A 21,957-nucleotide genomic window follows, 5' to 3' on the forward strand; every position below is an offset into this window, starting at 1 on the left:
TACCCACCAACTGCAGAAAAAGGTGCAAATTCAGCAGGCGGTGTGCCCAAACGATCCACTCCCAAGAAATTTCTCACCATCACCTTCAACTCATCCTCAATCTATATCTCACATATTTTCCGTTTTAATTACACGGCCGTGATCCCCCGAGTGAGCCATTTCTTCAAGATCTGGTGTTTGAATTCCCAACTACAATACAACAATGGCCGAAGATACTAGCGCAGCGTGGCCCATCGCCGATGAGGCCCTCGCCCAGAGCCTCCTCGACCTTGTCCAGCAGGCCGCTCACTACCGTCAGCTGAAGAAGGGCGCCAACGAGTGCACCAAGTCCCTCAACCGCGGAACTTCTGAGCTTGTCATCATGGCCGCCGATACCAGCCCCCTCGCTATTGTCCTTCACTTGCCTCTTTTGGCCGAGGACAAGAACGTGAGTGAAATACCCCAAAGCTTTACGTCTAGAATCAAGACTAATTACCCCCTCTGAATTAGGTTCCCTACGTCTACGTTCCCAGCAAGATGGCTCTTGGCCGTGCCACCGGTGTCTCTCGCCCCGTCATCGCTGCCTCTATCACCACCAACGAGGCCAGTGACCTGACCGCTCAGATCCGCGCCATCAAGAACCAGGTTGAGCGTCTCATGATCTAAGAGATCTAAGATGTTATCTTGGACATGATTGGGAGGAGCATTGGAGTCCGAACAAGTGGTTTTGGAAATGGCTGTTAACTTCAGCAGCGGGATTTCTTCTGTGATATGAGGACCTCTTGCTGTTGAAGTGTGCAACTGACTTGGTCTAGCTTTGGATGCCAGGTTTTGCTTTCGTATATAGCCGGGACAATTCAAACACTTCGAACTTTGAATTGACGTTGTAGTGAATCTTGTGAGACCACTGTAGAGGGATTTAGTCCACCGACTTTGTTAGCGGGTCATATGGTTGCCCTATTTTTGAGACTGACGCTTAGTGAAGATAATGTTTGTCTCGCGTCACTTACTTTGCCTTGTCACGTCTCATACTAGGGTTGAAGTCAGTAGAACTCAGCTGAACATTCCAAGGGTGGCTGGGTGTGCCCAGGGGGACTAAGTATGGCTGGGGCTATCGTTTTGCTTGTACCAGCACTATTGGTGTTGAAATGCAGGCTGAGGCCATTCACTTGTGGACGGCCCTCTGCATCTTTGATTGGGGCGTTCGGTTTTCGGAATAAAATATTCTATAGAGAAGTTCAAGGGATGCATTCCTACGGAGTACATACTGCATACGTATTCGAGCTTTCACTTCCACCACTGACCTTTGGGGCTGAGCCATGTTGTGCGGGGTAGACCTAGTCCTTGCCAAGAGACTATAGCCCATGTAGATGTAGGCCAACCATGCACACATTCACACCATCACAACGTCAACTTTAGATGTTGAAATAGTACTAGATACATGTAGTTTTCCATGTTAAATTCAGTTATGTATTTACCAGACCAGAATGTTGAAAACTGAGAATTTACCACTTGTACCAATTGTATCTGAATCCTAACAAAACGTACAATTCCATTAGGTCGGGGATTTTTGTTGGGTCGTCCAACGGGGCCTGACAAAGACGGGGGTAATGAGGCGTGTCGATCTCCCGTGCTCCGCCCCGTCCCGCCAAAAAGCCAAACGATATATGTTTTAGGTCCTCCTTACAGGTTACCCAGGTGGGCTAATGGGTGCCATGTGACAAATGTATGGACCTAATGGCTGAGATCGGCAATCATTATTGTGGGTAATTGGAGGAAGAACTGAGCTATATGTGTTGGATATGTCTCAGGCTACTATCTACATACGAGTACATAGTAAGTTATGGGTGTGACACATCAAATCCAAGGCTGGTACCTAACCGCCACAACAAACAATTTATGAAATGTAGATGCATAATTAGTTAGCAATTATGAATCAGATTGTCCATTATATTCGTTTGCTAGTCCTGCATATCTGGATAGCACACGAGTTCATACATAGGACAACCTTGGCAACCCACTCGATTCGTCAGCGCCAGGTGTGAGACTATCTTGGCTGACAACATTGTATTACCATTTCAACTTTGACATTGGGGTAGCTCCTAGTTTCCTAGGGACTTCATTGGACAGCATTGGACGTCCTATGATACTCGATATAGTTAGTGGGATATGCAATTGAGTTTCTGGTGGTAAGCTCAATGTTATACTTGAACATTCAAGAATTTCATCATTGTTTCTTAAGGTACACCGGCAACTCAGTGCCTACGTTTTACATGTTTTCAATTGTATACTATCTGAATATTAGGTGCTCAATCCATAATCGTTTTTCGTATAGACAACGGAGTTTCCACTTCCTATTTGGCCCCATGAATAGTGCAGGCTTATATGCATGGACTACATCATATAGGAATGATCGACACATATATTCATTCGTATTTCAAACCTGCCAAGATTGATCTACGCGGAGATTTTACTATTCGAGTAAAGGCATATACATTTCTATGAGCTGTTTTTTTGCAGCTCGGGGGCCTGAAATTATTGCCCGATCAAATTGCTGCAATGCAACCAATTGCTGGCTTCGCGGAATAGCTTTGGCAAATATGGCCCCCAACTCCAACAATCTGAGATGTATTGCCCGTGTTAAGGAGACAGCCAAAACGACTTGGCATTTGGTCTGAAGAAGTATAAATATGTCGACATATCCTGCCAGAAAGATGTGATCTTAGACATCAAGCTTTCCTAACCAATCAACAATCTCAAACAAACAATCTCGTTCAATATACCACACCTCTTTCACAATGAAGGTCACTGCTATCCTCTTCACTCTCATGGCCGCTACTGCCGTCAGTGCTTCAGCCCTAGACAAGCGAGACGCCTGCGGAGCCGGCTATGATCCCGCCCAGAGACGCACAAACAGCCCTTGCGCGGCATCCAATGGAGACAGACACTTCTGTGGCTGCGACAGAACTGGTATTGTATGTTACATATATTACTTGGAATATTAGATCATGTTTGCTAATGTATATTTCTGTAAAAAGGTCGAGTGCAAGAATGGAAAGTGGACTGAGGTTCAAGACTGTGGCAGCAACTCGTGCCACGGTGGCACCGAGGGCGGAGCCAAGTGCTAGAGGGAGAGCAGAGGGTGTGCTGAGGATGGGGCTGGAGTGGTATTTTGACCAATCTCCCGCTGGAACTACTGGGGCAACTTGGAATGATCCAACATCTACCAATTTGCTAACCGTGCTTCAGAACTCAGCCGAATACTAAGTTCGAACTTCGAACGAAGATGTCACTTGTCGCTCCTTAATCAGTAGATGATGGTTCACAGAATTAATTCAAATGTTGACCTTATCTTATATTGGACCTCTTAATTTTGAACCCCAGAACGTTGGCCTTTGTGTTGAGCTGTAGTAAGCTTTGGGAAGTTTGCGCAGACCCACTACTCGATCCTTGAATCCTCAATAATTTCTCACAGCAAATCAGGGTGAGTAGAAACTTCAGATATCGGTCCTTTGATTAAAGTGGATAATAAGAGACTCTAAGATATATATTCCTTTAAATGATTATATTAGATGAAGGACAACGGAAATATTTCGACATGAATTTGAAATACTTGGGGGCTCCTGACCTATACGAGCTTTATATCAATATGGACTGGAATTGCGGGTTTTTTTTCAACGCTAATCCTGTTTGGGGTTTCGGGCTACCTCAAAATGGAGTCAGCCCCCGAATTTAAGATCAGCGCTGCCGATCCGGTCTGCTGGCGTTTATGCAGTCAGCTTCACATTGCATGGTGCATCATAGGAACGAGACCTACTTTGCACAGCTGTCACCACACTTCTCCCTCGAAACTATCGATATAGTAATATAAAAACTCCACAAATCATTGTGTTCCCTCACCACCATTGCCACTCTTTAATGTACCGGTTCGTTTCTCAAGGGGGTATTCGTGAATTCAAAACCCGGATCACACCCATTTATCACATTACAACATTATATAGCCGCCTGGCCTTGATTCGCTGCTAGGCAACCCAGCTCTCATTAAATTCCCGAGAACACCCACAAAATCTTCATTCAGAGCAGAATGGGTTGAATTATTTCCATATGATTAGTGCCAATCAGGTCGAGCCATGCCTTGATGGGCCCTATACAAGGATGCGGCATTGTTCAAGATTGCCATATCCAAATCAATGATCTTCATTCCCTCTTCACAAGTGTCAGTCATCCCGATACAACCCAGAAAAGGGACCATAACCTGCGATAACCCCTCTTCAGCTGGACCGCCTGCATTGCAAAAGACCACAGCGCAGGTATTGTCGCATGCCCGGCTGAGAAGCGCCGCCGCGAGAAGGACCAGAGCTTCTCTGCATACCGGTTGTGCGCAATTCCCTGCGGCGCACAGTTGGTGAGCTTCCAAAAGTCTAGCACCGCAATGAGTTTCACCCTTTGGCTTATCAGGTTGCGGAATCCTTCCGGGAACGCAACGTCCCAGCAAATCAACACCCCGACCTTTCCTAGTGGCGTGTCGAAGGCAACATGCGGGACATGCTGTGAGCCCTTGACATGTGTCCACTCTGGGTGCCACACGTTCTTCTTTTGGTATCGGCCTTTCATGGCATCGGTGTTGTCGATGAAGTAGACCATGTTGAGTTTCCGCTCCAGTAGTATTTATGTAAATTACATCCACAACTTGAGGCTGGAATATATACTGATACAGTTGTCTTTAAGTCTTTCTTGCTACCGTCGCCGTTGGATATATAGCTGATGATCAAGGTTGGCCCTAAATCTTGGTGGTCAGTTATTTTTTCAGACGTGAAATTGCTTCTCTTTATCTTCGTCTTCGGGGAAACAAAGTTCTCGATTCACACCATTGCTAGGTGGGAGATGAGGGCCCGGAAATCAGCCCAAGGCACAGGACTGTCAACATGGGCGACTTTTTCAAGATGACAGATAAAGCAGACCCCTGTAGCCGGGTGACATCGAACACGGAGCCACCAACTTGGCTACACCGGACGGATTCCTAGATAGACCATTCTATTTCTCTCAAAACCTAACGCCAACGCTTGGTGCTGATCCCAATATCCGCTAGACCCCCCAGTTAGTTTATACAACACGTATATCTACTAATTCAAGACTTTATCACTATACCAGACGTTAGCTATGTGATGGTACAGTATGGCTCTGCTTTGGTGTAGTTCACGGTAGAGGCAACGACACAATCTGAATATCTCGCCTTACCCCCCTATAACTGAAACGACAAGCATCGGTGTATTAAACTTGCCGCCGTTTATTGCATTTGTTTTTGGGTGCGTATAGGGGGGCCCTGTGAGCGATTGGTGATCAAATTCTCCGCTCGACGAAATGAAGGTTTCTACCAGCCCAAAATGCGGCTTTACATTTCCCTTCTCCCCGAAATTGCGGGCTCTGCGGGTCTGTTTATTTATAGATACAGTGTATTCAGAGGCATATACACTGATAAACTCTGTATAAACCGAAATCGAGATTGATATTGACCGTATGTGTACAAGACTTGCCGTGGATCTTGCTTTGTCTCGGATCCGGACTATATAGGTTCAGCATGGCTGCACTTATTCCAATCGCTCTGACCTACTTCAGTGACTCATATAACAAAGTAAGTACCTTTACTCGAAGCAGTTGGCTAGGAAAATATGAATGCGGCTACTGATTCGTGGACATTCTCGGAGCTGCTCTGATCGCTGTGAGCATCACCCATTACATGGTTGCAACCATCATCTTTGCGCTTGATCCGTGGATTAGCAGCATGAGATTTCACGGCACTTTACGGTAATTGGATGTCTGGCAGTCGGATGGAATTTTCTATGTATCCCGATGATTCTCTTTGGCAAGAAGTGGCGGATCTCTTGCAAAGCACGATACGAGAAGATTAGCTACTCACACGTGATACGGAAAACATCCCTGCAATGAGTTAGGAATGCCTGCAGGGTAGGAGCGCCCCTTTCTGAATTGGGGAAATGCTTGAAAAACCCCGAATCTGACACCAAACTACCCATTGATCACGCCATCAAACTATCCAATCGAAGTGGAGGGAAAAGAAAGAAAACCCTGAATTATGCTAATCTACAGGTTGCTGCGTGGGATATGATTAGACACATGGAGTTCCAATCTAATGGGGTCAAAGCGGGAATTCTGGCAGTCATCCCTATAAGCCGGGCTGATCCCCCGTGCCGCGTTCCTACCTCTTTTCTGTTCTCAACACGACATGTCAGAAGCGATCAAATCGCCTGGCCTCGAGCCAACGGCGACCGAGCGCCCAATTGCCCCTCGAGATGAGGATCCTGACGTGAATTACAAAGCCAAAGCCGAGGTTCTCAATCGCGCGATTCAGGCGATCGGCATGGGCCGATACCAATGGCAGCTCTTCGTCGTGATCGGATTCGGCTGGGCGAGCGACAACCTGTGGCCGATTGCTACATCTCTGATTCTTCCCGCAGTGTCAAACGAGTTCCATCCGTCAAAAGCGCCGCTGTTGACGCTCGCGCAAAACATCGGGTTGCTCGTCGGTGCTGTGTTTTGGGGATTTGGATGTGATATTTTCGGTCGCAGATGGGCGTTCAACTTGACGATCGGAATCACGGCAGTGTTTGGCCTGATCGCTGCGGGGTCGCCCAATTTCGCGGCTATATGTACATTTGCCGCTTTGTGGTCTGTCGGCGTCGGAGGAAATCTGCCCGTTGACTCGGCCATCTTTCTCGAGTTCCTACCTGGATCACATCAGTACCTGTTGACTATCTTGTCGATTGACTGGGCTTTGGCGCAGGTGGTCGCCAATTTGATCGGTTGGCCGCTGCTTGGGTATAGAACTTGTGATTCAGCAGAAGGATGTACGAAATCCGACAACATGGGGTGGCGATGGTTTATGATCACGATGGGTGGCATCGCGATGATCATGTTTGTCGGTCGGTTTGTGTTTTTCACGATTTTCGAGTCCCCCAAATACCTCATGGGGAAGGGGAGAAATGAGCAGGCTGTGGACGTTGTCCACGAAGTCGCCAGAAGGAATGGAAAAACATCTGATTTGACGAGAACTGAGCTCGATGCCTTGGATCAGGGCGAGATACGGCATTTCACTGCGGCAAACATCGTCCGCCAACGTCTAGAGACCGTGCGCTTCGATCATATCCGCGCGCTTTTTGATACTCCCAAGCGAGCATGGGCCACAACCCTGATCGTCCTCGTCTGGGCATTCATTGGTCTCGGCTTCCCACTATACAACGCATTCCTTCCATACATTCAGCAATCCCGAGGCGCTGAATTCGGTGATGGGTCGACATACATCACGTATCGAAACTCGTTGATTATTGCCGTCATGGGCATCCCAGGCTGTCTGCTTGGTGGAGTGCTGGTTGAACTACCAGGCTTTGGCCGGAAGGGCGCCCTCAGCAGTTCAACAGCTATAACCGGAGCCTTCCTTCTTGCGTCGACAACAGCTACCACATCAAATGCTCTGTTGGGTTGGAACTGCGCTTTTAATTTCATGAGTAGTCTTATGTATGCTGTGTTATATGCATATACTCCCGAAATCTTCCTCACCAAGGACCGCGGTACGGGAAACGCATTAACTGCGTCTGCGAATCGGATCTTTGGCATCATGGCTCCCATCATTGCCATGTTTGCTGATCTGACGACCGCTATTCCTGTTTATGTTAGCGGGGCCCTATTTATCGCAGCGGGCATTCTTGTATTGTTCATGCCATATGAGTCTCGCGGAAAGGCGAGTTTGTAAATATGCCGATGCGTTACGACCATAATACCTCGGGGTGGACAATTGATATGCTTCACAGGATGAGTGATGACCTTATGCTTCTAAATCGCAAATACCAATTCAACCCTGCAGACAATAATTTTGTCGGACATGAGATCACCCTACAATTAATATAAATATCCTGGCCAGGTCCACCCAATCGAGGCATCGTACAGCCAATGACATCATACCCCTGGCCTCTCCGAATTACAAACAACATCATAACAACCAACACGCACCAATCATCCACCATTCGCCACTGTCGTTTAATATAACAGGCTTCTAGAAACTGTCTCTCGGCCACTCTCCACAAGTGATCGGAAAATATAAGCCAATAACAATGTGCAATTATGCACTCTGCGGGGAACATGGGGACAGCCATACGTCAGATCAATACACAAGATATTAAGCTACATCACGGTGGCTTCCAGAAAGTAGTGGATGTTGCACGCATTATATCATGACTATGTAACCGGTTTTAGAGCGTGGCGTTGATATAAATAAAGACAGCGATGCCTGCGAATCTGCCATAGTCTTGATCATCACACATCCTTTTCAGGGGCACTATGCGATGAACAGAAATATCTCGTACTTCGCCACAGCTCATCACATATTCCGTGTTATGGATAGTTTAGTCCTGGGCTCCAACAAATTATATAGTTCACGCACATCTCTGAATATGATTGAAAGCTCGCTCGACAATATTTTCATCTCTTCTGTGTTACATCTCAAACACTGGTTCGCTTGTATTAATACCTACCTCTTAATGAGCAGATTTGAGTCAAAGTGTTCTTCTTGTTTACGCTATTCGTAAGTCAGGTTCCGCGCACGGGCAGCGACAAGTGAAAGGTAGAGAGGTATGGCACAGGGTACTTTCAATAATAGCGAGGTAACTGGATAAATCCTCCTGGAGGACGAACTGTTGTACAAGATGAATGGATGCATGATTTCCCTGAAACGAAGGAACGGAGTCGAAGGGGTTACCACATAACCCCGGACCTATGCAACGCTGGCTCCTTGACGCTGACAGCTAACGCGGCGAGACACACAGTCAATTTTTGTGCCAGACCTTTCCCATTCCTATTTGGTTGGGTTACCGCTCTTTCCATATTTTTACTGTTTCTCTCTCTTAGGCACATATCCCTGATAGTACCTTTTCCTACCTGGTTTACAGTAGAAGTTTTCAAATCAAGCCACGATAATGATTCTTGTCGACTGCGATTCGTTAATGTGAGTAGCTCACATGAATGACCTGCGGGTGATATAATCACGCTGTATAGTTAGATCTTGTTAGTCCTGGAGGCTCATGGCTCATCTCCTTTGTTTGGGGGTTACCCTTTGGACGAAGAAGCAATCCTAGATACAAATCTGCCAGAACGAACTGATAGAGGTCCACTAATTTCTAGACCAACTTTCCCCCTAATATACCCCCTAGCTGAATCGTGGAATACCCACTTTATACCCTTCGTTATAAATAAGTTTGAGCTCGTATTTGAAATGTCTAGAAGCCTTTTTAATACTATTCCCGATATGCTTTCTAAAGTAAAGAAAAGGTCTGCTCTATATTAGGCCTATAATACCGTCGTACGCGTTTATATAACTAGTATTACCCGGACTTCGAAGGTAACCGCGGATGGAGCTAAAGTATCCAAATCTACGCTTATAGCTACCCGATTCGCTATCTAGGATCCTTAGCGATATAAAAGCGATAATATATTATTAGCCGTATAGCTACTCGGACTATACGAGGTGAGATTCGATATAGCCGTTTATTAGTACTAACTTTACTAATACTTAGATTAAGGTATTCTTAGATATACGAAATAGTACCGAGTCGGTCGCTACAACGAGGTGGTGGCAAGCTATATGAGATATCACTCAACGACGCCGTATACTCGGCCGAAGTATATATACCCGTGTTATGTCGGTATTCGCTCCTCGATCGGAGAAAAGACATAGTAGATGAACTAGATGAACTAGATGGCAAAGTTTCCGACACTAAAGGGTCACTAGACATAGTATATACTCCGTTCGAAGAACCATACAAGCGATCTAACTCGGCCGTGAAGCTCTGGTTTTACCTTCAATAGTCAATAAATAGGAAATCCACTCTACTATTCAGTCATAATGACCGTGGTATATCCGTTCTCCGGTTTTAGTTTAAGGATGAGACAGAAACATACTAGAGACAATTATGACATAGCCCCAATGGAAAATATGAATATTAATATCTAAGATTTATCGAGGCGCCATTATCTAATAAGAATGAACCGGACCCGACTATTCAAATGTACTTATTGACACAACGTCGAAGCTTCACATGTAAATGCAAACTAAAGCAAGATACTAAGACCGATGACATTGCCATTATCGTCCCACTTGTGCACCTACGTGATGATATCCCTCGGTTAGTAGACGAGGGGATGAGAGGGCAAGGGGGGATAAAGGTGGACGTACAAATCGTCTCTAAGCCCGAGAAATTCTAACACGCCGACAGCAAGCAAGAGCGCAAACAAGTTGTAAACGACAGCCCATGAAATGCTCAGCCTCACCTGCCACAGGGTCATTTTGGCCATGTCAATAACCATCGGAAGCCTAGAAAGATCTGAATGTGCAATCAATATGTCGGCGACCCCCTGCAGGGAAAAAAGAGACTGAGTAAAGCAGATTCCAACATCGGCTGCCACTAGGGCGGATCCATCATTGCTGCCATCGCCAATCTAACACGCCCTTTGGTTAGAGATGCAGAGGCTAACAGCGATGGTGGGAAGGGGAAAAGGGCAGAATCGAATGACACGTACCATAGCGACCTTGCACCCGGTAGCCTGAAGATCACGGACAATTTGTAACTTGTCTTGAGGAAGTGCATCCGACGCAATGGTAGAAATCCTCAGGTTTTTGGCTACCCGATGGGCTTCCTTTTCTGCGTCCCCGGTGGCCTATCGCAGGATTAGCATGCTATCTTCCAAACAAGCAAGAAATTCTGGATTACCATTGCGATATGTAACCCACTCTTTGCCAAATGATTGATTATTTGGGGGGCCTCGGACCGTATTGTATCCTAGTAGAAAAGAGAGCAGGGTTAGTGAACTCAAATCTTTGCAACAAACTTCTTTACAGTGGTGGTTCATACACTTAATATGACCTTTCCAACGTAACTCCCATTCACGGCAATCCAGACAGAGATACCAACCGCCGAAGGATCTTCATGCGAGATCTGAATGCTCTGGCTTTTGAAATACTTCGCATTTCCCACCCAAATCTGCTGGATTCCATAAGCTACCATGTCCACTTCACAGAATAGCCCCTGACCGGGAACACGTTGATAGGCTGTAACTGATCCCGAACGATGGGAATTTCTGAGACTTGACGGCAAATTTTTCAGCGCCCAGTTAAATAGTGCGTTTGCAACTGGGTGAATTGAGGCTTCTCGGCCCTCCGCGATACTGAGAAGAAGGTAGATCTTTTCTTCGTCCAAAGCGGCATCGGACAGCCATTTACAGCTGGTCACTTGGAGGATCCCCTTGGTGAGGGTTCCGGTCTTATCAAACACAATATGGGTGATGCGAGCGAGCTCTTCAATGCTTCGTACACCACCTCGAATGAGAATTCCATTGCAGCTAGCAACATCTGCTCATAGTTAGTTGTGAGCCAAGACCATTGACTGTATATTTGGTTTTTCTTACCTAGACATGAAAATATTGCAGCCGGGACTGCTAAATTGAGTGCACATGGACATGCTGCCGCGAGGACTGTCATGGCTCGGTGTGCAGTCATATTAATGCGCTGCAAGGTATTAGGTATTCGTTCACTGCGTATCCATGTAAATAGCGAAGTTATGGCAGCCAGAAAGAGTATCAGGGTAACAAAACCCCCTGTTGCATATTGAATGCGGTCCTGGATCTGGCTTCGGTGTGTTGTTCCCTCTACCATACTCTGAATTATCATACTGAGAGTCGAATCAGAATGCTGCTTCTCAATGACAGCAGTGAGACGGCCGGAGATATTTCGAGTTCCAGACATGAGAAGATTTCCGGTCACTTTGGCAATTGGCAATGATTCACCTGTCACCGTGGATTGATCGACCTCGGATTCTCCGCTACTAACATAGCAATCACAGGGAACAAGACTGTATGCTTCAATTATGATCTCATCACCGGGTTGCAGAAACAAAGCTGGAAAGGGTTCCTGGGAAAGATGTTAGAAACCAAATTGTATATTGGAGTGAAGAAAGGTTTTGGCTACCTCCCTGCCTTCTAATCTTGCAAGCATACTGTGCGACTGTAGCCGAAGAAGTGACACATAGCCCGATACTGAATGCCGTCTCATGAGCAACTCGACGAACCTGCTAAGTAGAATAATGGCGTGCAGACGAGCACATACTCGAAAATACGAAGTTGCGCCCGGACCATCCACGATCAGATTCAGTGCGGATGTTATATGTCCAAGAATAAACACAACACTCAGGTGGACATCTGTGGAAACACGCTTTGACCGTATAGCATTACCCGTTCTTGCATGTACTTGCGATGCAGAGTGAAACTGGTCTCGCGTCGAAATAATGATCATCACAGCCTGAATAGCCCATTGTCTCTCTGTGTTACACATCACCGAAGAGCTGGCAAATATATAAAGCAATTCCAATGAAGCCACGGTCACTAGAACCATTTTCAATTTGTCCCACGTAACCTCGAGCTCCTCGGTGCCTTCCGCTGCTTTGATCTTCTCTGAGATTGCGTGTCTCCGATGTCGACTTTGATAGCCCAGGTCGTCGATAGTGTGAATTATATCTCCGGATGTGACTTTATCTTCATGGTACACAGCCACGGTATGGAAAGACATAGACGTGGCAACTCTTGAAACGCCTTGAATCTGCTTCAAACGCTCCTCGATGGCTATGGCACAAGATGCGCATGTCATGCCCTGCACTTCTAGCCATGTAACACCGCAATTGGGTTCTGCGAGGTTCATTCTTTCATCGTCGAGCCCGTGAGTTAATAGACCCAGGTCGGAGCCCGTAGGATTGAAGAATGACCAGATGGGGACAAGCTTACTCAGAAAGAACGCTCCTATAATGCAGCATGCCATGGTCGAGGACACCAGCGTAGTATAAGCCTACCGGGAAGATCTTTTTCAAACGACGAAATAAATAATACGCGTATATGTGGAGTCATGTGAAATCATGTCATCTTTTCCTAACGATCTCTGAACCTCGAACACAAGGGCTATGGTCATACGTGTCTGGCATATCATCAGAACATTTTCTTTTCCTTTTCAGCTGCAACCAAGCACATTGTACCTCCAGGTCTAGGTACATGAAAAAAAGCTGATTTGGCTATTTCGAATGTGGGGGAAGCCACTCCGCAGATACTCAGTCGGGATTTGCGGGGTCAATGTAGCTATTGGTCAATAGTATGCATATGTGGATGTACAACGATAGATATGTAACCTTGGAAAGTTCCCAAGGTCACCCCCGGGGCCCTGGTGTCCCGGCACTCGAATCCTCAACTATGAAGTGGGTGTGAATAGTACTTAGGTGAATAGAATGGGTCTAATGGGGATTAGTACAGGGATACTTCTTCTCTTAGGCAGGGGGTCGCTTTACCAATCCCCTATATAATTGCGACCTCCTCGATAGTGAGCTGATCATACTATTTTCGACTAGGGTCTAGCCATGGTTGATAAGGGTAACAATTTTCCTCTCTTGATTATCATTTTCACACTGACACATCCTAAGACATCCCCGAGTTGATCCCTGCACGGGTTGGTTTATCCCGAATCCGTAAACAGCGACAGAACCGAACCCTCCTGCTCTGGACGATAGCGGCCACCATCGGAGTAGTGCTCTTCTACCAGGGCCGCTATCCACTCTCCCCTGCCGTACGAGCAGCTGCGTTAGGATTCATCTTTCCCGGTGCCGGCTATACAGCCAGCATTACCTTACTCAACCTCGGCTTATTGGCGGCGACATGGGCTCTGCTTCCCGTCACTCTTCTCATGGTAGGCCCTTTCCCCCTTTCCGATCGTGCCTGTTGTTACAATGAGACTAAGGAGTTCTACATAGTGGTTTGGTGCGGGGGGAACCCTGTTCCCTTTACTTTTATGGATTCTATCTACGATGGGCGCCTATTTCACGGCCACAGATCATATTTTTGAAGCTGCTGGATCCGTCGACATAGCCGTTCTCCTTTCGTTCTTCTTGTATTGGAATAGACGATCAACAAAGGAGAGAAAGGCTGATAGGGAGAGCCGCGAGCGGAGAAACAAGTACATGGCTGCACAGTTGAAGAAAGTGGATGCCACAGCCGTCCCTGCGCCTCCTGCTCACACACGGGAGTTGACTTTGGAGGAACTGCGCAGTGTCCAGTTTATCCTTGAAGAAGGCTTGAAGAGTGTCGATGACTTCTCTAACATTGGTATTTTTGATCAGTTTCAAACAGCTTCGATCCGGTATAAACTGTACGAGCGACTGTACCTTCTGGCCATGTACCAAGCCATATACGTTCCAAACCTTCGTGGATACCTGACGCAGTCGTTTCAAAACACCCTTGAAAAATCCCTCCATCCCCGATCCATCGGGTTTTGGAAATGGGAATGCCTTTGGGGGAAGTTCACGCTCGACTGGGATCCCGTCAAAAAGGACGACATCATGGTTTCTGGCTGGTTCTTAAAGGCTGTGACTCTATATACTGCCTTAAACGGCGATCAACAATATACCCGGCCCGATGGTATCAAGTTCCGAATCACGAATGAAATTGTCTACAGATACAGCGTTCACTCGTTGTCCAAAGCCATTGTCGACCAATGGGCAGCAGCCCCGCTATGTCTTTTCCCCTGTGAGCCCGGCTGGATCTATACCACATGCAACCTTTACGGTATGGTGGGCCAAATCTTCTACGATCATATTTTCGGAACTTCCTACAGCACTAAAATTGCCCCAAAATTCGAAGCGCAATTAGACACCGAGTTTACTGGGCTCAGTGGCCGGGCTTTAACAATCTGCAACCAATTGACCGGGTTTACAATCCCTGGTGCCGCTGGTGTCCTGAATGACCTTATGACGGCTTTCTTGCTTCGTGGTCACTTAGATTATATCGCTCGCCGTATGTGGGCCATATTCCGTGAGGAGATGATCCGTTTCGATGAGACTACCGGAGATGTCAAGCTTATCGATTTGGTGGGCGCAGACAATATTGACATTGGAAATTATAAGGTAGGCAATATCCATTTGTTTGCACAGCTTGCGGCAGTAGCTGGTGAATTTGGAGACGAGCCTCTCCGCCAGGCTTGCCGAGAAAACCTGAAGAGGCGTGTCGGGTTTATCACGACAAGCACCGGTGCCACTCGTTTAAATCCCGAACTTACATCGGATACGATGAACACTATGTATACTAAGTCGGGTATTCTCCGTCATGAAGATTGGAAAAAGCTGGTTCAGGAGGTAGGTCTACCGAAAAAGCCTTAAACCTAGCTTTTGCATGATGCTAATCTCTTTTCACCCCGCTGTCCAGGGTCCAACCAAGTCAACAGGCCCTATATTAGCCTCCGTGCCTTATCCAGGTGTCCTTGTAGCTGCTGCCAGGTCGATTGACGCACGAAGTCTAAACCTCGTTCTTTACCCTTCTGGAAATAGTGGTACTTTCGAGTTGGGGGTGGAAGGACTCCAATCACGACTGCAATACTGGGTGAATAAATCGGAGCAAAGCCTAGTTGCCGACGAGCGTGGGCATGTTTCCTTTAGCGTGCCTGTACGTGGACGTACTGTTGTTTTAATCAGTCCTAATGATTAGATGACATCCAGAAAATGGTTCCTATATAGCGGGGGCGCCGGAATCCTTCGTCGAATACCAAGTCCGAATACATGGTAGAAACCAGGTATTATACTAGAAACATCATGTGACATTGGGTACTAGGAATTGAGATTCTGTTAGGATCGCATGGTTTTCATTGGGTAGTAGTAATTACTAGCTAAATACAGAATGTATCAACATTGGTCATTTATACCATACACCAGCTTTTTGTCACAAAGTCCTAATTCTTAGTCTACTAGACTGCGCCCACCCCTATAGGATAGAATGTCTTTTAAGTTCATTTGATTACTTCTATTTTTAAATTCGGAATATCTACACACAACTTAAATGATGCCGCAGTCTCTAACGGCCAGTTTTTCGTTGCGTGCCAATTATCAACTTTGAATAAAACCTTTTAATTGGCCCGAGAAGAATTTACACCTCCTTTCACAGATCTCCTATTCCAGCCCCATCATCTTCAGGACTGAATATCATTAAAAACCTCCGAATCCCCTTTCAACCACGGATCTTCCACCTCAACAGATCTGATTAGCATTCGCGCATGTTCACTGCGCGGTCGAACTTGGATATAAAATGGGGACGGGTGACTGATGATACCAGGCAGGTACTCAGCTAGGAGGTCTATATCCTTGCCATCTTCTCCAACGCGTTTCGTAATATCAAAGACGGCGAGTGACTTTGAGATAATGAGGAACAGGCTTGTATCGGCAAGAAAACGACCAGGACAGATTCGACGCCCGTATCCAAATACGAACTTTTGAGGATCGCACTCGGGAGCAACGCCGTCCTCTTGTTGCAAGAATCGACTGGGATTGAATGTCATCGGCTCATTGTATATTTCAGGATCGTGTGTGAATGACCTAAATTGTGACGACGCTCGAAGGTTAGTCAAAAAATAACGGACGAGCCTACCACACTTGCTCACCAGATATTTGGAATCAAAACTGCCCCCTTTGGAATCCGATACCCATTGTATTCATCTTCCTGTGTTGTCATATGAGGGATACCTAAGGGTCCAATAGGATGCCAACGCATGACTTCCTTGATAAGAGCATCAACATACGGAAGATTTGGGCGATCGCTCAAGGTGGGGAGCCTTGACCCTACTACTAGATCGAGTTCTGCTTGAGCATGACGCTGGATATCTGGAAACTGGGCCATGGTGAGAAAAAAGGTCGAGAGTGAAGATACGGTCTGTTCATATCAATAGGTGTTCAACACAAGTGTGAAGGTTGGCTCTCTCACGGTATCTGCACCACCCGAATATATAACGGCTGCTGTCCATTTAATGGTATTTTCCTCATCCGGTGTGGCTGGACTATTCAGTAAATCCAAATGTCTAGAGACATATGAGGCCGCCTCCTTTTGCTTGCTTCGTTGGTGAAGGACAAATGCGTATGGCCTCTCCGCCAAGGTGGTCAAGACCCGACCCCATTCCTGTGCTGTGCGTTGGAATCCGGCCCCTGGAAACCAACTAGGAAGGTGTTTTACTAATCATATCAGGTGAGTGGAGGAACTTAGGCTGAAATGAACGGGATCCTCACAAATAGGGATAATATCAACTATCCAGTTTCCAACCTGTACTGCATTGGAGAATTGTTGTGCAGAAAGATCGGCGAGCTCTATAAGAGGGTCTAGCCCTGATGGCTCAACCTTATAGCCATAGGTTATATCTAGTATCTCCGCTCCGATAATACTAGCTTTGGGATCAGTTACTTCTCTAGGTTTTCCTATCTCCTATATGTTAGGTCAGGGATATTGATCTTACCGTCGAATATTGTCAATCAGAGAGCCGGGATGCTGAAGTGTCTGCAATAGAAAGTGTCTGGCCCCAAGTTCAAGCTTAGGATGCAAGATTGAGATGGCATTTTTCGATCCTATCAAGCTCGAGATAAATTTTCGGTGTGTACGAACCAAATTTGGATCGCCCTGCATGGTAAAAAAGCGGTTCCAGCCCGCTCTATTGTTCATCAAACGTCAGATATCATATAAAATTTCATAGGGCTTTTAGTATATATGAGCCTTACAACTCAGCGCCGAAAACAGACGGTGGCCGCGAGGAATAAATAGCGGATCGTTTCTCCAGTAAATCATATGCTACCTCTGATTTGTTCAGAAGGATAACGGTCTGTCCCATTGTGACAAGTGAACTGATGGGACCTGGCACCTATACGTTAGAAACTAGAGCGGGGGGCATGCCTGCAGAAACTCACCATAAAGATCTTTGTGCTTTAACCAGTGTTCCCATTCTTTACTTCCCCGCTTAGGAAAATCAAAAAGGTTGCCAATGATAGGTCTCCTAAGAGGACCAGGTGGAAGAGAACGATATCTGAATGGTATGAAATATGACCTGAGGTTGTGCACCCCTAGCAGCCCTAAAATCAAAGCGAGAGTGAAGTATACGATAAACATTGATATCAGAGGTATGTTGACTTCAGAGTCTGACTTGGTGTTCTAGCTTGCTTTTATTGTAAACAGTGGCTTGGTGGGTCGAGTCTATGTACTTCCAAGTCGGCTATATATATATCATTCCTTATCTACTTTATGTCTAAAAAGAGGGGGAAAAGGCTGGGGCTTTTTGGATGGGATACACCGATCAGCAAACCATTGTGTATATTTGTGTTCTCTGACATCATTACATATGGGTATATACGAGAAAAACAAGTTCTGTCAATAGAAGTAGGCTGCTTGTTTGAAGATCTATATCGAAAATAAGATGTCAGTGCATATTATACTGACGATCTTGACAATCTTCTTTATACCTGTCTTATTGTTACACCACTATTCTATTTGACTTCTAAGATACTTAACAGTGCCCTATTAAATCTATCTCTACCACACCCCTTTTATCATCTAATCTTCTGGCCTATTTAATACGCCGGTATATGCGTATTTTAGATCACTCAAATTGCTGGCTCTTACACGAAGTTGCGTACCTTAGCTAACTACTAAGGAAATGACCAAACGAATATATAAGGCAATCATCAATATATATAAATATTATCTAGTGAATACCTAATAGCTTATATATCTCGTACTATACAGCACTACTTTACTTCACTACTCCTGTTTCTATATTCAAGCAGCATTTATTACGGTATATCTTCGTACTAGTATGCCTCTCCTGCCAAAGCCTCCCTCATCGGTCATAATAATTGGTGGCGGGTTCTCTGGATTAGCTATGGCATGCCAACTCGAACGAATCTTTAACTTGTATACGAACACTACTCCACTCAGCGTTGCACGCTCCACACCGACACATCCTTTTTCGAAATCGTGTATGGTTGTCTCAGAATGGAAAGCCTATGCTCACACGCACAGACCCATTGCAGAGAAGAATTACAACACGTACGACAGAGAAACGCTCGCAATTACGTATGCCCTTGAACGGTGGTTCCACATTTCGGAAGGACCACCAGGTATTCGGGTACTATTAACTATCGTAGCAATATAGTGGTTTACTAGACACTTTTGACTACCAACCCTGATTCAGCCGAGTTGGCGGACACAAGGGACGAAGTTTCCCAGGAACGTGCAGCGGTCGCGGCCAGCTTTGGAAGACTATGTCATTTACGATTGGAATAGTGACATCGGAGGAGCTTGGTGGGCAAACATACGTTCGTCAACTTCTATATCCGAATTCTCCCTTGGTCTATTAAATACTAATAGGGACCATTCGTATGCTATGCAACAGATCTATGACATAGCGTGGATATTCTAGGAATTTGTTATAATCTCTCTTTTGCTCTAACCTTAGTCTTACTAAACTATTTCCTCTACAGTCTAAGATATTAAACTATATATACCGCGTGGCTACCTATTATAGGGTTTGTTACTATTCTACCGGAAACACGGAATAGGATAGGGCCGCCTAGTACGAGGAGAATTAGTTATAGGTAATAAGACTAAAGGATCTATAAATAGGAAAGCAGTTTGTATAGGAATATTAGGTTCTTATATCTACTATGAGTAGTCTCGTTAATCCCTAAAAGATAGATATAGAGGGCTGTAAGATATTTAAAGGCAGTATTATATATACTATCCGTAATAAGAAAGGATGAAAATCAGATGGGTTTTTCAGAATGAAATTGCTGTGTTTTCCTAGCTTTAAATACTGAACATGACAGCTAGTTGGGACTTAAGATCCAGCACCGCACCTAAGCAAAACAGAATCATGCCGAGGGTGAGGATCAGTACCGTGAGTTCGGAATTGAGCACTCCCTGCTTCTTGCTCGGTTGAACCTAGAAGAGTTTAATCTATTTGAACAGAATATACACACAGCATGTCATTCTGAATTTTTGTCGGAACCTACATTGTACGTCCAATCATCTGCACTACCCCAGTGCATCGAGTACCACATGAAAAAGGAGTTCCATGGATAGATGAACCAATTCTTTTGAGACTTCTGATCGATGAAATACTGCATAGGTAGATAGGCATCAGAATCAGCTTATTCTTCACGAACATAAATTTAAGGGTTTGAGTGACATACGCTGCCACATGAATTGTTGAAAACTGTTTTGGCAATGGCTGCATGCAACCTCTGATTGTACAGTTTTTCTCTATCGGCTTTGACCTCAACAAAGCTTGAATGACCTTTGATGATCGGAGCAATAACACGGGTAATCAGGTTGGTATAACTAGATCGTTGTTAGTAAAAAGTCAGAGTTTTCAAAAGCAGTCGGCATACTTCTCAATGGAATATATAGTGGACGTGTGACTTTTCCCAGAGTTGGGACCTAAGACGTAGAAGAAATTAGGAAAACCAGACATGGCAATCGACTTATACGCCTCTTTGTAGCCGTATTCACTCCAATGATCGTTGCGGTTGTGACCATTCCGACCTATAAGCTCGACATCATACTGTGTCAAAGAGAACCCGGTGGCGAGGATCTTTATCGAGAGAGGTCATTAACATAATGTGATGCCCTAGCTTCTTTGGGGTGTTTTACTTACAATTATATCCGCAGGGTACTGCTGACCGGACTGTGTCATAACTGAATGTTGTTGGAGAGCCACAATTGGGTCATCTGTAAGATGAATGTTGCTTCGTTGGAGGTATCCAATGTATTTGGAGTTATCGAACACACGACGCTGCAGTTGTGAGGGGTTAATTTAAATTGCATGCGGTATGATATCTTTAACAAAGGCATATGAGCTTACCTTGCATCCAATATCATACTTTGGTATCAGGAGCGGCCAATACTCCTCTTATCAAAATTCAACAATGATCAGGAGATGTTCAGTGTATTCTTCTCATACAAGAAACTCACCCGGTGCATATTTTTTGATATATTCTTCGCTTTTGCGGGATGATTTTTCCCTGGCCCTGGAGCTGCCGCTTCCATCCACATTGAACCTGGTGGCCGTGCTTTCCAGGTAGAGGAATATGATAATCCGAAGAATCCACAAAACGCCCGGCACGTAGCGAAAAAGCATCTTCCAGTTGCCACTGATTTGCATATTGTCATTTTCCACGTAATGTTGCGGTGTCTGTAAATTATTAATCATGCGATTTTACAAATAATCGACGCATATCTCACGCGCATAAACTGTGTTATATTCTTTGCCTCATCAGCAATGGCGGGTACAAGCTGAGCTGCTGAACCTGAGAAACAGTTAGCCATGAACCTTTGTAAATAACAGAGGCTTGGGGAATAGATCTTTAACTTACATCCATTTCCAACAACAATGACGTCTTTTTGGCGAAGAGAAGTGTCCGTCTTCCACCTTGCAGTGTGAATAATATCACCTTCGAAGGTATCGACACCTGGAACATCGAAGGTATTCGGATTTACCAGACCACCAACAGCAGATATAAGTATCTTGCATTCCTGATAGAATGTGCCACCAGTGGATAAGTCCTTCAACTTGACCAGCCAGGTGCTGGTAAGGTCTTGCCAATAAGCTCCTACCCATTCTGTATTTGGAACGACATGCCGATAAACACCAAACCTCTCCACCACACCGTTGAAGTATTCTATAATATCCGCCTGTGGAGGGAAGACATTGGAGAAGTCGGGGTTAGGAGCGAACGAAAGAGTGTAAAATGCGGCTGGGATATCCACAGCACATCCTGGGTCTAATCTCACGTTACTCTTAAGAGACTCGAGAGCAAAAAGAGATAAATAGATGGCATACTAACATTTATTTGCCCACCAGGTACCACCAGGCGCTGCGGACCGATCATAGATGGTATATTCATCACAATTGAGCTTTGTTTTAAGCTTGCACGCCATGGTCAAGCCCGAAAAGCCAATTCCAATGATTATCACCTTTGTGAAAGGTCTCTTCTCAGAAGAAGTCATCTTGGAGAAAGGAAAGTGACCAGCGAATGTCTGAGGGGAGAGGGATATGTAGAATGAATGATCAGGATCTGTTGC

The 21,957-nt window shown here is 45.5% G+C and overlaps 8 protein-coding genes across 8 annotated transcripts; 4 read left to right on the forward strand and 4 right to left on the reverse strand.

Annotated features, from left to right (window-relative positions):
* Positions 1-202: 202 nt before the first annotated feature.
* On the forward strand, positions 203-645 carry N7537_003411 (uncharacterized protein; the record flags this gene model as incomplete). Its single annotated transcript, XM_056894469.1, has 2 exons — positions 203-427; positions 490-645. The coding sequence occupies 2 exons, from the start codon at positions 203-205 to the stop codon at positions 643-645; spliced, it is 381 nt and encodes a 126-aa protein (XP_056754217.1).
* Positions 646-2,777: 2,132 nt separating this feature from the next.
* Positions 2,778-3,107, forward strand: N7537_003412 (uncharacterized protein; the record flags this gene model as incomplete). The annotated part of the gene is made up of 2 exons (XM_056894470.1): positions 2,778-2,954; positions 3,018-3,107. 2 exons carry the CDS (start codon positions 2,778-2,780, stop codon positions 3,105-3,107), a joined length of 267 nt encoding a protein of 88 aa, XP_056754218.1.
* Positions 3,108-4,087: 980 nt separating this feature from the next.
* On the reverse strand, positions 4,088-4,623 carry N7537_003413 (hydrolase carbon-nitrogen family; the record flags this gene model as incomplete). The annotated part of the gene is made up of 2 exons (XM_056894471.1): positions 4,088-4,185; positions 4,245-4,623. 2 exons carry the CDS (start codon positions 4,621-4,623, stop codon positions 4,088-4,090), a joined length of 477 nt encoding a protein of 158 aa, XP_056754219.1.
* A 1,597-nt stretch (positions 4,624-6,220) lies between these two features.
* N7537_003414 (putative sugar transporter) lies at positions 6,221-7,744 on the forward strand (the record flags this gene model as incomplete). The annotated part of the gene is made up of 1 exon (XM_056894472.1): positions 6,221-7,744. The coding sequence occupies one exon, from the start codon at positions 6,221-6,223 to the stop codon at positions 7,742-7,744; it is 1,524 nt and encodes a 507-aa protein (XP_056754220.1).
* A 2,426-nt stretch (positions 7,745-10,170) lies between these two features.
* Positions 10,171-12,850, reverse strand: N7537_003415 (heavy metal translocating P-type ATPase; the record flags this gene model as incomplete). The annotated part of the gene is made up of 6 exons (XM_056894473.1): positions 10,171-10,482; positions 10,564-10,701; positions 10,755-10,823; positions 10,896-11,392; positions 11,449-11,950; positions 12,146-12,850. The coding sequence occupies 6 exons, from the start codon at positions 12,848-12,850 to the stop codon at positions 10,171-10,173; spliced, it is 2,223 nt and encodes a 740-aa protein (XP_056754221.1).
* A 1,030-nt stretch (positions 12,851-13,880) lies between these two features.
* Positions 13,881-15,227, forward strand: N7537_003416 (uncharacterized protein; the record flags this gene model as incomplete). The annotated part of the gene is made up of 1 exon (XM_056894474.1): positions 13,881-15,227. The coding sequence occupies one exon, from the start codon at positions 13,881-13,883 to the stop codon at positions 15,225-15,227; it is 1,347 nt and encodes a 448-aa protein (XP_056754222.1).
* An 803-nt stretch (positions 15,228-16,030) lies between these two features.
* Positions 16,031-17,985, reverse strand: N7537_003417 (cytochrome P450; the record flags this gene model as incomplete). Its single annotated transcript, XM_056894475.1, has 7 exons — positions 16,031-16,433; positions 16,499-16,767; positions 16,819-17,036; positions 17,118-17,293; positions 17,342-17,533; positions 17,601-17,733; positions 17,787-17,985. The coding sequence occupies 7 exons, from the start codon at positions 17,983-17,985 to the stop codon at positions 16,031-16,033; spliced, it is 1,590 nt and encodes a 529-aa protein (XP_056754223.1).
* Positions 17,986-20,045: 2,060 nt separating this feature from the next.
* Positions 20,046-21,813, reverse strand: N7537_003418 (flavin-containing monooxygenase; the record flags this gene model as incomplete). The annotated part of the gene is made up of 8 exons (XM_056894476.1): positions 20,046-20,214; positions 20,265-20,467; positions 20,531-20,668; positions 20,738-20,784; positions 20,848-21,067; positions 21,118-21,182; positions 21,249-21,629; positions 21,720-21,813. 8 exons carry the CDS (start codon positions 21,811-21,813, stop codon positions 20,046-20,048), a joined length of 1,317 nt encoding a protein of 438 aa, XP_056754224.1.
* Between the last annotated feature and the right edge of the window lie 144 nt (positions 21,814-21,957).

The sequence above is a fragment of the Penicillium hordei genome (assembly GCF_028827395.1).
Source record: "Penicillium hordei strain IBT 12815 chromosome Unknown utg000002l_segment0_segment0, whole genome shotgun sequence".
In the NCBI taxonomy this organism is placed as follows: Eukaryota; Fungi; Ascomycota; class Eurotiomycetes; order Eurotiales; family Aspergillaceae; genus Penicillium; species Penicillium hordei.